The sequence below is a fragment of the Cherax quadricarinatus genome, chromosome 2, assembly GCF_038502225.1.
Source record: "Cherax quadricarinatus isolate ZL_2023a chromosome 2, ASM3850222v1, whole genome shotgun sequence".
Classification (NCBI taxonomy): domain Eukaryota; kingdom Metazoa; phylum Arthropoda; class Malacostraca; order Decapoda; family Parastacidae; genus Cherax; species Cherax quadricarinatus.
In genome coordinates this window covers 51,378,085-51,394,862 of record NC_091293.1, presented here as the reverse complement: position 1 = coordinate 51,394,862, position 16,778 = coordinate 51,378,085, and the positions used below count along the sequence as shown (strand labels likewise).

The 16,778-nt window shown below is 37.4% G+C and overlaps 1 protein-coding gene across 1 annotated transcript in view; it reads right to left on the bottom strand.

Moving 5' to 3' along the window:
• The window catches only part of LOC128695495 (uncharacterized), a 458,740-nt gene that overhangs the window by 266,226 nt on the left and 175,736 nt on the right, over positions 1–16,778 (bottom strand). Inside the window, exons 7-8 of the mRNA XM_053786204.2 lie at positions 6,797–6,951; positions 6,326–6,470 (exon numbers count right to left, since the gene is read on the bottom strand). Coding sequence (XP_053642179.2) covers positions 6,326–6,470; positions 6,797–6,951 — 300 coding nt within the window. The remainder of the gene's footprint in view (positions 1–6,325; positions 6,471–6,796; positions 6,952–16,778) is intronic.

The window sequence follows — 16,778 nt, the reverse complement described above, 5'->3', positions numbered from 1 at the left end:
CGACTGGCTGACGTGGCTCAGCTGATCCAACCTGACGACACGTCAACAGACTGGCAAGTAGTCAGTCTGCTCCCAGCTCTAGCCCTGACAACTGATCGTATATTGGCTCTTACGGTGTACAGTTGAATGGTTTTGAGAATTGGACTATAGAGCTGACTCAATTTGTTCCTCATTACTTTGAAAGACTCTTTTGATATTTATTTTCTTGGTCAGATCAGTAATCTATAGATACTTTACGGCCAGATTCAAAGGTCTTGTTAAATCTTGTACCTTTTGTATTTTGAGTCTACAGTCTTGTTAAGAAAGAGACGTAAATATTAATGAGGACCTAGATACAGGAAGAATAATTAAACTTCCTTATTAATATGACATTTCCATGATTTGGAACTAAATGTATATGGTAATTTTATTGTACAAAGTATTAAGTTAAATTAACTACAAAGAGAAGATAAAGTATTGTATTTAAATACTTTAATGAATTTGAATTTTATTCTATGGAGTTTCCCAGTTGAAATTATTTCCCCTAGACTCTAAAAGACCTTTAAAGAACTCGGATCCAAAAATCTTGTTGCATAAGAAATAAATGGTAACAGGCCACATTCTGAAGTTCTTTAAAAAAATTCTTATTCGCTGGTGGTGTTGCTGGTGGGTGCTACTTCTAGCAGTCATTAATTTTTAAATACTATTTGTACATTAAATCTTCTGAGGGCACTCGGAAGATAGATAAATTTTCATTGTATGGGAGGACCAGCACATTCTTAGTCTGAGGTGTTATGCTAGGGTCTGTTCTGTAATGAGTTTTCTTAGCTGCCAGTAAGGCAGATTCCACAAACACCTTAGAATAGCACAGTTTCATGCCAATGTCAAATATTTTCTTCATCTTGGAACTCCAGACTGCACACTCTATAGGCTCTCAGAAACAGTAAGAAATGCACTCCTTTTAACTCTCGTCTCATGACTGAAGTAGTAGTGAATGCATGAGCACACATAGGTGACCTTCCTATATACTGCAAACTTACACTTTCTATCAATCTGGTGTATCAACACATCTAACAATGGAAGTTTACAGTCTACCTCTTTCTTCCCGGTGAATTTAATAGGCGGCGCTAAAGCATTAAGTCTTCTTAAAAATGTATCAAGGGGCATATCATTTGGCCAGAGACACAAGATGTCATTCACATATCTGAACCATTAGCTCTACATGGCATGATGTCTTTCAATAGTCTAGCCTCGAAAAATTCCATATACAGATTGCTCAATAAGGGGGACAACGGATTACCCATATCCATTCCCAATCCATTCCCCTCAAACCTGCAGTCAACAACACGCAGCTTAATCAATTCAGTAATGATATTTTTATCAAAAGGCAAAGAGAGCTCTTCTAATTCTTCTTCCAAACAAGAATTTTGGAATGCATCTACGCAAAGGTCTCAAAAGTATTGATGAGAATACCGACAGTTTAACTCTATCCTGATGTGAAGAATGATAGTGTACATAGGAACAGTTATTTGTTGGTTTTGTATCATTGTTACTCTCAACAGGTTAAACATCTCGAGAACGTAATGAGTTATGTTCTTCGAACTCAACAGTAAAATTTAAAGAAGCAGCTAAACTATTTAACAAGGAAATGGTTTATATCTATATTGTTAGGCATAAGACATAAAATATCATCAACATATCTATACCACTTAGCACTATTAGGAGGTATTGTGTTAAGCAATCGTGTTTTAAAAAATTCCATGAATAGATTTCTAAGAACAGGTGAAAGAGGATTTGACATTGCCGTACCAAAGTTCTGAGTGTAAAACTCGTCATTGAATACAAACTTTGCATCAACAATTCAAAGTTTAATAATTTTAATGATAATAAGAACTGGAAATGGTAAATCGTAATTAACAAGTTCTTCAGAACTTGTTAATTAAGATTTACCATTGTGTCATAGTTGCCCTTGTTCCATAGTTTCTTGATAATGTGAGAAATCACGAAAGCACTTGGAATTTCACTATATTTTCACTGTGCTTGTTCTGCATATTGTGATATCACCTGTTTACTGTGATCTTATTGCATATATATATATATATATATATATATATATATATATATATATATATATATATATATATATATATATATATATATATATATAAGGATTATAGCTTTTCTTACTTTTTTTCCAAATAAAACCTCTCCTGTATCGTAAATCGATGAACGTTTGTTGAAAAACAATGAAAAAGTCTCTAATTCCTCTCAGTTTTCACAAAAGGTCACCCCTAAATAAAAACTATGAAAAACCACATATCTACATTACTACTCATAAGTAGCAACTCAGGAAAGTACTAATTGGCTACTCAAATTAATGGAAAATATTAATCACGATATATATTTACGATACTCATCATAAGTAGCAATTCAGAAAATTATTAATTAGCAACTTTATATACAGGCAAACCACAATTTATCAGAGTTCAGCATCACGTTCTGGACAGGATTCTCAGTTTGGTAATGGATGAAAATCTTGGTGCTAAAACCAGTTTTTCAAACATCGAGTATCCATTTGTATCCCAACTGGTGAATATTTATGAGAAACTAAAGGCACAGTTTGTTAATGGAACAGAAGAGATCCTCCATATATCAGAATGGAAAAATTATATGGAGTTTTTGTTCCATCTAACACTAGTGTTTAGATTCTTTGAAGAAAAAAGACACTTTCCTTTGATTTACTTTAAGAAAATTCCAAACATCATCAATGCGAGTTGGAATTCAAGAGCCATTCTAGCTGTTCTTACATTCATTCTTATACCTACAAGACGGAAGACTTTGGAGAAGATATGCAGATTCATTTCATACACCTGGACAGATTACTGGTTTACTGATCAGATGTACGATGACAATGACTTCAAGAATTTGTTAGAAATACTGAAACCTTATAAAAAAAAACTGAATTAATTGAGAAACCAGTGGAAGCAAGAGCCGTCAGCACTCAATATACCAAGAAGTAATCAGTGTGCTGAATGTGGAATCAAAGTTATGAAGGAACTGTATGCTGCCTGCAGAAACAAAAACAAACTGCAAATCGGTTTATTCTAAATAATAAGTAGGAATATAAATACAAACATGATAACAATGATGCTGTAAACTGTTTCATTTGTTATTAATGTTCCATGCAATATGTATTAAAGTTACTAGTTTTCGTTACTCTTTTTTTTCATTTAGGGGCGACATTTTCTAAAAAGATACCGAAATGGAAGGTCATTTCTTTGCTTTTGGGCAAAATTTCATCTGATTAAGATACATAATTATTACGTTGTAAATAAGTTATAACCCTCATATATATATATATATATATATATATATATATATATATATATATATATATATATATATATATATATATATATATATATATATATATATATATATATATATAAAGGAAGTACCACCTCTATAGCTGGAAAGAAGAAAGAGGACCTGTTACTAAATGGAAAGGAAGAATTTTCCTTCCATTAAAAATCTGCGAAGTCTATTACAGAAACTGATCATGCAATGCCGAAAACAAAACATATCTTAAGTTATAACATGATTCATGACGATGGTAAACATTACAGACAGACATGACATAACATGATGGTAAACATTATAGGCAGGCCATATAAGAGGCTGTATATAATTATATAGAGGAAAGCTGGTCTTCGGTAGTGTGTGGTGTTTTATAATCTAAGAAAAGAAATAGTTAAATTTTAGAAACAGAAATGCCATAATTACGAAGCAGAAAGCGCCAAAGAACTGTAAAGGACAATCTAATCCTGGAACATATGTTCGATAGAAGGTAAACATTAAAACAGGAATAGAGTAGAAGATAAATTTCCGAAAAAGAAGACTAGACAAGTGTAAAAGAGAATTACACTTTTACAATTAGTATAACGCGGGAAATATATTATCCATACGATTAAGGATGATTTAAAAAATTATATCTTAAAATACGCAGTTTTTTTGTTGTTGTTGTTGTTGTGGGTGAATATTCAGCTAAGGTAAGCTTGAGCTTGATTAGCCTCGGTCCCGTAATTTGAGCAAAGCTTCACTGAGCGGATCATCAAATGACGACGACCCGCAACAAGAGCCATTTTTTCCCGACGAAGAAAATACCGCCACCACTAATGAAGAAAAACAGTTTATTTCAAGATGAAAAAAATGTGAATGAAAAATATTAAAGAGATTATTTTCTCAGGAAAATATTCTCTTAAATTTTCAGGAAAAGATCTGAGGGTTCGAACCCATATATGAAATGGATTAAATCATAATGACAAGAGAAGACGAAAAAGATTAATATTGAACGTTGATGAACAGATGATGCATCACTTTGAGTTTTTAAAAGTATGAAAAAACTTACTAACTACTCGGGATTTAAATTACATTGTCGTAAGAGCAATATTAATTAAACGAAAATAACTGGATGTAGTGTACCGAGAACAAATATCAAAATTAAGAAAAATACCATCTTTAGTTAGCATGATGTACGTATAACTTCCTGTGCTATCACGACGAAACCACATAAGTAGAGCATGAACAACCAGGGAGATTAGGAGTGAGGCTGATTCATTACCTTTGTAACTTGCCATGATTGTGACCAGATCTACCAGGAGTTCGTTACCTTTGTAACTAGTTCAGCTATCATAATTTTGGGGTCCTGTCCCTGGGCCCATTATGTACCTTTGTAATCTTTTGACTACCGTCCACAGGATGGGTATGGGGTGCATAATAAAGATATTAAACTAACTAGGGAGAAGTGATTATCATTTAGGTTTAAAAATGCTTTAGATAAAGTTCATAAATTATAAAAAATGGAAATGGAACACGAAATGTTAATGGAAAGCTATTGGTTTACATAAAGGATTTCTTTCATGAGAGCCCCGTGAGACCCTAGTTTCAGAAAAGTTGTGATCGTGTGTTATCGTAAAAAATGGGACGCCACACTGATAAATACTGACTTCAATGTTATTTCAAATTAAAATATGCAATTTGCGGGTGGGAATAAACAAAATAAAATAAAGTTTCCTGATCAGCGCAAAGTTATACAAAACTCAACATCAAAATGACTGAAAAAAATACGGGATAAGGGATAGTCTGAGGACAAATAAAAGGACTATGCATTTTTATTGGAGAAAATATTTGGTAATGGCGATAAAGGAGAATAAAAACATTCCACGTACATATAAAATATTACGTAGCTTGGAAATTAGAAGGGGTTTGCAAAATTATTATCTAGATAGCAGAGGAAGGGTTGTTGAAGTGGTGGAGACATTTAGAGAGGATGAAAGAAAATAGAATGACTTGGAGGGCATATGAATCAGTGTTGAAAGGAAGGCAGGGTAGAGATGGTCCTAAGTCTGGACGGAGGGGGTAAAGGAGGCTTTTTTTTGTGCAATGGGCTTAGACTTCCAGCAAGCGTGAATGAGTGTGTTAGATAGGAACAAGAGGAGACAAATTATTATCTTGATCTGACGTGCTGTTGGAGTGTGAGCAAAGCAACATTTATGAAGGGATTCAGGGAAACTGGTTAGCTGGACTTGAGTCCTGGAGGTGGGACGTACAGTGAATGCACTCTGAAGGGGGGATGTTCATATGTTGAACATTTTTAACTGTAGTATAGGACACCTCTGGCAAGACAGTGATGGAGTGAATGATGATGAAAGTATTTCTTTTCTTTCGGGTCACTTTGCCTTGGTGAAAAATGGCCGATGTGATTATAAAAAAATATCCAACAGTGATAACAGACATAAAGCTATTTTACTGAGTCAGGTATCATTAGCAGATGTTAGGATAGCCTTGATATGAATAGTGATAAACGTATGATATTGTCTACTACCAATTTTAGGCACAAGATAGTGTATGCAGGTCTCGTATGGCGTTCACAATGAAGGAAACAAAAACAATAAAAAAAATTGTAACAAATCCAACAATCTGGAAAGTATAAATAATATAAATAAGCAGTGAAGACCGAAAATACTACATTCACCATCGTTGAAAGATGGTAATGAAGTGATATAAAAACCATTTATAAATATATATGAGAGATTACTTTAAAATATATAGAGGAAGAATCTCTAGGAATTAGTGATTGGTGAGACGAAAAGACGATATAAAACTACATCAGAAGCAGTACCAAAAACAATTGCGCACAGGATTTCTATTTAGAGAGAACAGCTGGAATGAACTCAAGGAGAAGAGTATGTGAGCGAAACCTATCCCAGAGTTTAAAACGATCAAAGTAAATGAATAAAAAGAGAAGGAACACCACGACTATAGCTGTACTCATGGTAGTACTCACATTGTACGCTGAGGAGGGTGCTGGCAGAGAGGGAGTACTGCGATACCTTCGGGTTGGTCGCGGTGCAGGTGACAGTCCTACCATTGTCCTTTGGTGTTGGAAGAAGGCGACCCCTCCTGCTGGCGATGTTCTGATCAAGCGTCGACTGAGAGAGAGTGAGAGAGAGAGAGAGAGAGAGAGAGAGAGAGAGAGAGAGAGAGAGAGAGAGAGAGAGAGAAAGAGAGAGAGAGAGTTCAGTCTTTTATATGTAATTCGAATTGAATTAGATGGCTGAATACATATGCCTGAAGAAAATTTCGGCTTTTTTCAGATATTCAATACAACTATACATTAACAAGTCACCACAGTGTCTCCATGACATTGCTGACAACACGAAAGTAATGCAAGGTTAATTTTTTTACAGACCATGGGTAAATAGGTTATTCAGCGTTCTTGAAACAGTAGACTAGCACGGTTCAAAAATTCACTCACGTGAGGCGGAAGTGGAGTTATTCTGGAGGGCCCGTCGATCTGCCAAGCGAGGACAGCTGGAGGTCTTGACCCCGAAGACCTACACGTTAAGGTAGCTTCCACGCCCGCTCTCAGTGGGGTTTCCACGCCCTCAATCTCCACCTCCAATGGAGGTACTGTAACAAAAGATAGTACCCCACGTCACTTAGGTAGTTAGATGATCGTATGGCATAGGTAATTGTGAACGTAGTAAGTGATGCTCGAATAATACAAGGGTGCATTAAGATTAATAGCCGAGCTTCCACCTTACAAACTGAGTTGCTTATCATACGTCTTGTCCTCAAAACCTGTGGAATCTACGACCTCAGACAATTTAACTGTAACCAACTTCCTTTCCTCATTTACTCTATATAGCCTGTGATCTGAGTGTAACTATGCATAGATATAAACAGAGTATTAATAAAGAGATTACTATTAATCTTCAATAGATTTCCTCCCGCACATGCCTCCAGGAGCATGACAAAGTTGATTAATTAACTACACAAGCATTAAATAAAGAGAAGATCCAGCACAATTGTGTTTTTACGAGAAGTTTACGAAACATCAAGAAGTAGACCGGTACAGGCAGAAACCAGCATATCAATTGTACATCGAAACGGAACATGCCACGTTAATTAAATATATCTGTGGAGAAAGTAACAAGGTTAGTAGATTGCACGATGATGTTTGTTGATGAAACTGCAACTCAGTGATGGGAAATTTTTCTTGGTGGTAATGAGATACCATATTTAGTTTTTGAGACACCATAATAAAACGTGTCCGTTAGCGACATGAAGCAATTGTAAGATAGCAAATGACATATTTTCGGGATGAAATTATGCCTGGTAGGGTCCGATAAAGGCTCATGTGACCTCTGATATCCATTTTCGCATTTGCAGTCAGAGGATGAGCATGAAATACACAATAAAAAAAGCGCTCTGGTGGCAAAACTAATTAGTAAGTGAAACCTGGATTGCTAGTACCATAGACTTTTATTATCCATTTTGCGTTACGGACGTATTTGAATTCTTAGATGTAGTAGAGGGTGCAGGTAAGTGTTCGGGAGGCTGTTCGAGTGATAGTGTGTTAGGTGTTGAAGTTATGGTGATTTTATAATTAATCGTTAGAGCGATGGTGAATGTGTAATAGTAGTGTCTGGGATGATGGTGGCTGTGGGGTATGTGACAGGGCTAATAGTGAGTGTGTATGGTAGATGATTGAGAGGATAGTGAGAATATGTGGTAAGTGACTGAGGTTACCTGGAAGTTACCTGGCGCCTCTCCTGGGGGTCAGGAACTGTTTTGAGGAATTTGACGATTTCCCTGTTGAAGACAACCAGGGGTTTGTTGTCATCCACCTTATGCAAGAAGGAAGGGCGTTAAAGAATCGTGGTCCCTTGACATTAATCAAGTTCTCTCTCATTGCACTCACTGATTCCCTGGTTTTCATTCGAGATATCCTACAGCTTGCCAAGCCTCGTGTCTTGTAAGTTGTAATATCGGTGTGCAGAATTGAGACATTAAAATGGTATAAAATACCGACAGGTTGTTAGGTAAGACACATATGCAACAGTTAGGTATCTTTATTGTGAAACGTTTCGCCTACACAGTAGGCTTCTTCAGTCAAGTACAGAAAAGTTGATAGAAGCAGAAGATACCTGAAGACGATGTAATCAGTCCATCACCCTTAAAGTTTTGAGGTGGTCAGTCCCTCAGTCTGGAGAAGAGCGTTGTTCCATAGTATGAAACAATATGGAACAATGCTCTTCTCCAGACTGAGGGACTGACCACCTCAAAACTTTAAGGGTGATGGACTGATTACATCGTCTTCAAGTATCTTCTGCTTCTATCAACTTTTCTGTACTTGACTGAAGAAGCCTACTGTGTAGGCGAAACGTTTCACAATAAAGATACCTAACTGTTGCATATGTGTCTTACCTAACAGAATTGAGACAATTCCCGAGAAAATCTTCCAGGTGGAGATTACCATATATCTTTCTGACCCATATTCTAAGGAGTACAGTTCAAGAGACTTCAAGGACTCTTGTTAATTTAGGCACTTGGTTGAGTTTTTACGACTTCAAAAGGTTTTCTGCACATTTTACCTCTCAGCATTTTCGCCTGCCTCTAAGGAGGTCGGTAATATGGAGCAATGTTCTAGCCTAGAGAGAAGCAGTGACTTGAACAGATACATTACTGACTTAGCAACTCTTATTTCGAAAGTTCTACTTAAAACGGCACATAAAAATATGTGCCGATTAAAACGAATCGGCGAGTTTGGCAAATTCAGCAAGAATGAAAATTAGATTATACCATAAATCAGCGGAAATCAGTCTGGTAATGCGAGGGTAGATGTAGTTTTTATGTGAAGTTTCCTCCAAAAATAAAAAATCTTTATATCGTTGCCAATGAAAAAATTATCGAACATCCCATAAAAGAATATTTTGGAACTGTGCTGGGGACCCTCATCCTCAGAGAAAAGAATAAACTTGCTTCATGGAAAACTCAAGGTTCTCCCTGAAGCTGTTTGAATACTGTCTTCTCCTACCACGCCCTATATTCTATGTAGACTTTATTTAAAGATAAAATACATTGACAAAAATACAGAGCTACATCTCGAATACTTCGTCCAGCTCCCCTGCTGTGGGCCGCGTGCCTAGAATATTGCAGGTATTTTTCCCTCTGGATCGCAACACTGAGCCTCTGAAAGAGGAAGCTGGCCGCCCTTTGGTCTTTGGTTTCTACGATGAGTTTTCCACCCAGGTCTTTGAGGAACTTTAGAGAACAATTGCCCCATCCTACAAGGGTCTCCGGCCCTATTGGGGCATAGGCCTTCATATTTGCGAGTTTTCTGGGTCTCCCTGTGGCTGGCAGCTTAACCCCCATCAGCTTCGGAGAATGGCATGAAGGTGTCTGTCAATGTGGAGGCAGAGATGTAGTCCCAGGCAATCTGCTTACCATCCTTTCAGGGAAGCATAGTGGCCCCACCATGACGTTTTTGACTTCCGTCAAACCTCTGTACTTGGGGTTCTCACTGAGCTGGGCAAAGGGCTATGGCGAGGGTTTTCTTTATGATGTCATTTACCACCTCATCTCTAGCATCCTTCCATGAAGTCCGAATTGATCAGCCTACGCCCTGCCGCAAGTACACCTATGTTCGGTGAGTATGGGGGCGGGATAGGAGAACGGCAACACCAGTTCGAATGGCCATTGGGTCGATTCGAGTGCCCAGAGAGGAATTGGGAACAGCTAGAAAGAAATCTGAATGCGGTGCCTTCACCGCTAGGAGACGAGCTTTGTCCTTTCCTGAAGCATTGGTGAGCATTGTGTTGGCGATTTCTGTCATGATCCGTTTGACCCAGTGGGACTCTTTGTGATCTTTGGGGAGCTGGTCTACTGGAGGCGTCGGCAAGGGTGTCCCACCATACGATTGTTTCAAAAGAACCTGGGGTCTTGAGCTCCTACTACACCTCTCAAGCGTTCAGGGACAATCTCCTTAAGTAATCCACTGGAACCCAAACACGAAAACAGAAATGCAGGTAAAGCTACCTGCGTTGCTTTGTGCACCCCTATACCTCCCAGTCGCACTGGGAGGGTTGCCTGAGTCCATTGCTGATGTTCCAGTGACAAATTCAGTGTCTTCTTAAAGATTGATCTCAGGAGTCATATTCGTTGAGTATTGGGTTGTCAAAAGAGGGTGTGCACCTTAGGAAGTAAGTGAGTCTTGGCAGAGTAAGACACCTTGTAAGGATATATATATATATATATATATATATATATATATATATATATATATATATATATATATATATATATATATATATATATATATATATATATATATATATACATATATATATATACATATATATATATATATATATATATATATATATATATATATATATATATATATATATATATATATATATATATATATATATATTATTTTATTATCACACTGGCCGATTCCCACCAAGGCAGGGTGGCCCGAAAAAGAAAAACTTTAACCATCATTCACTCCATCACTGTCTTGCCAGAGGGGGGCTTTACACTACAGTTTTTAAACTGCAACATTAACACCCCTCCTTCAGAGTGCAGGCACTGTACTTCCCATCTCCAGGACTCAAGTCCGGCTTGCCGGTTTAACTGAACCCCTTCATAAATGTTACTTTGCTCACATCCAACAGCACGTCAAGTATTAAAAACCATTCGTCTCCATTCACTCCTATCAAACACGCTCACGCACGCCTGCTGGAAGTCCAAGCCCCTCGCACACAAAACCTCCTTTACCCCCTCCCTCCAACCTTTCCTAGGCCGACCCCTACCCCGCCTTCCTTCCACTACAGACTGATACGCTCCATTCTCTCTACATGTCCGAACCACCTCAACAACCCTTCCTCAGCCCTCTGGACAACAGTTTTGGTAATCCCGCACCTCCTCCTAACTTCCAAACTACGAATTCTCAGCATTATATTCACACCACAGATTGCCCTCAGACATGACATCTCCACTGCCTCCAGCCTTCTCTTCCTTGCAACATTCATCACCCATGCTTCACACCCATATAAGAGTGTTGGTAAAACTATACTCTCATACATTCCCCTCTTTGCCTCCAAGGACAAAGTTCTTTGTCTCCACAGACTCCTAAGTGCACCACTCACCCTTTTCCCCTCATCAATTCTATGATTCACCTCATCCTTCATAGACCCATCCGCTGACACGTCCACTCCCAAATATCTGAATACATTCACCTCCTCCATACTCTCTCCCTCCAATCTGATATCCAATCTTTAATCACCTAATATTTTTGTTATCCTCGTAACCTTACTCTTTCCTGTATTCACTTTTAATTTTCTTCTTTTGCACACCCTACCAAATTCATCCACCAATCTCTGCAACTTCTCTTCAGAATCTCCCAAGAGCACAGTGTCATCAGCAAAGAGCAACTGTGACAACTCCCACTTTATGTGTGATTCTTTATCTTTTAACTCCACGCCTCTTGTCAAGACCCTCACATTTACTTCTCTTACAACCCCATCTATAAATATATTAAACAACCACGGTGACATCACAAATCCTTGTCTAAGGCCTACTTTTACTGGGAAATAATTTCCCTCTTTCCTATGTACTCTAACTTGAGCCTCACTATCCTCGTAAAAACTCTTCACTGCTTTCAGTAACCTACCTCCTACACCATACACCTGCAACATCTGCCACATTGCCCCCCTATCCACCCTGTCATACGCCTTTTCCAAATCCATAAATGCCACAAAGATCTCTTTAGCCTTATCTAAATACTGTTCACCTATATGTTTCACTGTAAACACCTCGTCCACACACCCCTTACCTTTCCTAAAGCCTCCTTGTTCATCTGCTATCCTATTCTCAGTCTTACTTTTAATTCTTTCGATAATAACTCTACGATACACTTTACCAGGTATACTCAACAGACTTATCCCCCTATAATTTTTGCACTCTCTTTTGTCCCCTTTGCCTTTATACAAAGGAACTATGCATGCTCTCTGCCAATCCTTAGGTACCTTACCCTCTTCCACACATTTATTAAATAATTGCACCAACCACTCCAAAACTATATCCCCACCCGCTTTTAACATTTCTATCTTTATCCCATCAATCCCGGCTGCCTTACCCCCTTTCATTTTACCTACTGCCTCACGAACTTTCCCCACACTCACAACTGGCTCTTCCTCACTCCTACAAGATGTTATTCCTCCTTGCCCTATACACGAAATCACAGCTTCCCTATCTTCATCAACATTTAACAATTCCTCAAAATATTCCCTCCATCTTCCCAATACCTCTAACTTTCCATTTAATAACTCTCCTCTCCTATTTTTAACTGATCCATTTGTTCTATATATATATATATATATATATATATATATATATATATATATATATATATATATATATATATATATATATATATATATATATATATATATATATATATACATATATTTATATATATATATATATATATATATAAATATATATATATATATATATATATATATATATATATATATATATATATATATATATATATATATATAAATATATATATATATATATATATATATATATATATATATATATATATATATATATATATATATATATATATATATATATATAAATATATATATATATACATATATATATATATATATATATATTTATATATATATATATACATATATATATTTGTCGTGCCTAGTAGGTAAAACTTGCGATTTTTGCTTAAACAGCAATTCTCTTCTTGCCGAATAATGCAAGCGAAAATTTGGGTATGCAGTTATTTATGAAACAAAATATGTCTTTAAACGTACAGGAGAAAATTTTATAAAGGCCTTAATTTTAAATGAGGTCTTGGTAAGTGACCAGTTTTACCTATTCAGCACGAGGCACACACACACATACAGTATATATACATATATATATATATATATATATATATATATATATATATATATATATATATATATATATATATATATATATATATATATATATATATATATATATTTCAACAAGTCGGCCGTCTCCCACCGAGCCAGGGTGGCCCAAAAAAGAAAGAAAATCCCCAAAAAGAAAATACTTTCATCATCATTCAACACTTTCACCACACTCGCACATTATCACTGTTTTTGCAGAGGTGCTCAGAATACAACAGTTCAAAAGCATACACATACAAAGATACACAACACATCCCTCCAAACTGCCAATATCCCAAACCCCTCCTTTAAAGTGCAGGCATTGTACTTCCCATTTCCAGGACTCAAGTCCGACTATATGAAAATAACCGGTTTCCCTGAATCCCTTCACTAAATATTACCCTGCTCACACTCCAACGGATCGTCAGGTCCCAAGTACCATTCGTCTCGATTCACTCCTATCTAACACGCTCACGCACGCTTGCTGGAAGTCCAAGCCCCTTGCCCACAAAACCTCCTTTACCCCCTCTCTCCAACCCTTTCGATGACGACCCCTACCCCGCCTTCCTTCCCCTATAGATTTATATGCTTTCCATGTCATTCTACTTTGATCCATTCTCTCTAAATGACCAAACCACCTCAACAACCCCTCTTCTGCCCTCTGACTAATACTTTTATTAACTCCACACCTTTTCCTATTTTCCACACTCCGAATTTTCTGCATAATATTTACACCTCACATTGCCCTTAAACAGGACATCTCCACTGCCTCCAACCGTCTCCTCGCTGCTACATTTACCACCCAAGCTTCACACCCATATAAGAGTGTTGGTACTACTATACTTTCATACATTCCCTTCTTTGCCTCCTTAGATAACGTTTTTGACTCCACATATACCTCAACGCACCACTCACCTTTTTTTCCTCATCAATTCTATGATTAACCTCATCCTTCTTAAATACATCCGCCGACACGTCAGCTCCCAAGTATCTGAAAACATTCACTTCTTCCATACTCCTCCTCCCCAATTTGATATCCAGTTTTTCTTTATCTAAATCATTTGACACCCTCATCACCTTACTCTTTTCTATGTTCACTTTCAACTTTCTACCTTTACACACATTCCCAAACTCATCCACTAACCTTTGCAATTTTTCATTAGAATCTCCCATAAGCACAGTATCATCAGCAAAAAGTAACTGTGTCAATTCCCATTTTGAATTTGATTCCCCAAAATTTAATCCCACCCCTCTCCCGAACACCCTAGCATTTACTTCCTTTACAACCCCATCTATAAATATATTAAACAACCATGGTGACATTACACATCACTGTCTAAGACCTTCTTTTACCGGGAAGTAGTCTCCCTCTCTTCTACACACCCTAACCTGAGCCTCACTATCCTCATAAAAACTCTTTACAGCATTTAATAACTTACCACCTATTCCATATACTTGCAACATCTGCCACATTGCTCCTATATCCACTCTATCATATGCCTTTTCTAAATCCATAAATGCAATAAAAACTTCCCTACCTTTATCTAAATACTGTTCACATATATGCTTCAATGTAAACACTTGATCTACACATCCCCTACCCACTCTGAAACCTCCTTGCTCATCCGCAATCCTACATTCTGTCTTACCTCTAATTCTTTCAATTATAACCCTACCGTACACTTTTCCTGGTATACTCAGTAAACTTATTCCTCTATAATTTTTACAGTCACTTTTGTCCCCTTTCCCTTTATATAAAGGGACTATACATGCTCTCGGCCAATCCCTAGGTACCTTCCCCTCTTTCATACATTTATTAAACAAAAGTACCAACCACTCCAACACTATATCCCCCCCTGTTTTTAACATTTCTGTCATGATCCCATCCGTTCCAGCTGCTTTACCCCCTTTCATTTTACGTAATGCCTCACGTACCTCCCCCACACTTACATTCTGCTCTTCTTCACTCCTAAAAGATGGTATACCTCCCTGACCAGTGCATGAAATTACTGCCTCTGTTTCTTCCTTAACATTTAAAAGTTCCTCAAAATATTCTCGCCATCTACCTAATACCTCCATCTCCCCATCTACTAACTCCCCTACTCTGTTTTTAACTGACAAATCCATACTTTCCCTAGGCTTTCTTAACTTGTTTAACTCACTCCAAATTTTTTTCTTATTTTCATTAAAATTTCTTGACAGTGCCTCTCCCACTCTATCATCTGCTCTCCTTTTGCACTCTCTCACCACTCTCTTTACCTTGCTTTTACTCTCCATATACTCTGCTCTTCTTATAACACTTCTGCTTTGTAAAAACCTCTCATAAGCTACCTTTTTCTCTTTTATCACACCCTTTACTTCATCATTCCACCAATCGCTCCTCTTTCCTCCTGCCCCCACCCTCCTATAACCACAAACTTCTGCCCGACATTCTAATACTGCATTTTTAAAACTATTCCAACCCTCTTCAACCCCCCCACTACTCATCTTTGCACTAGCCCACCTTTCTGCCAATAGTCGCTTATTTCTCACCCGAACTTCCTCCTCCCTTAGTTTATACACTTTCACCTCCCTCTTACTTGTTGTTGCCACCTTCCTCTTTTCCCATCTACCTCTTACTCTAACTGTAGCTACAACTAAATAATGATCCGATACATCAGTTGCCCCTCTATAAACATGTACATCCTGGAGCCTACCCATCAACCTTTTATCCACCAATACATAATCTAATAAACTACTTTCATTACGTGCTACATCATACCTTGTATATTTATTTATCCTCTTTTTCATAAAATATGTATTACTTATTACCAAATCTCTTTCTACACATAGCTCAATTAAAGGCTCCCCATTTACATTTACCCCTGGCACCCCAAATTTACCTACTACTCCCTCCATAACATTATTACCCACTTTAGCATTGAAATCCCCAACCACCATTACTCTCACACTTGATTCAAAACTCCCCACGCATTCACTCAACATTTCCCAAAATCTCTCTCTCTCCTCTACACTTCTCTCTTCTCCAGGTGCATACACGCTTATTATAACCCACTTTTCTCATCCAATCTTTAATTTACTCCACATAATCCTTGAATTAATACATTTATAGTCCCTCTTTTCCTGCCATAGCTTATCCTTCAACATTATTGCTACTCCTTCTTTAGCTCTAACTCTATTTGAAACCCCTGACCTAATCCCATTTATTCCTCTCCACTGAAACTCTCCGACCCCCTTCAGCTTTGTTTCACTTAAAGCCAGGACATCCAGCTTCTTCTCATTCATAACATCCACAATCATCTCTTTCTTATCATCTGCACAACATCCACGCACATTCAGACTTCCCACTTTGACAATTTTCTTCTTATTCTTTTTAGTAATCATTACAGGGAAAGGGGTTACTAGCCCATTGTTCCCGGCATTTTAGTTGACTTTTACAACACGCATGGCTTACGGAGGAAAGATTCTTATTCCACTTCCCCATGGATATAAAAGGAAAAGTAA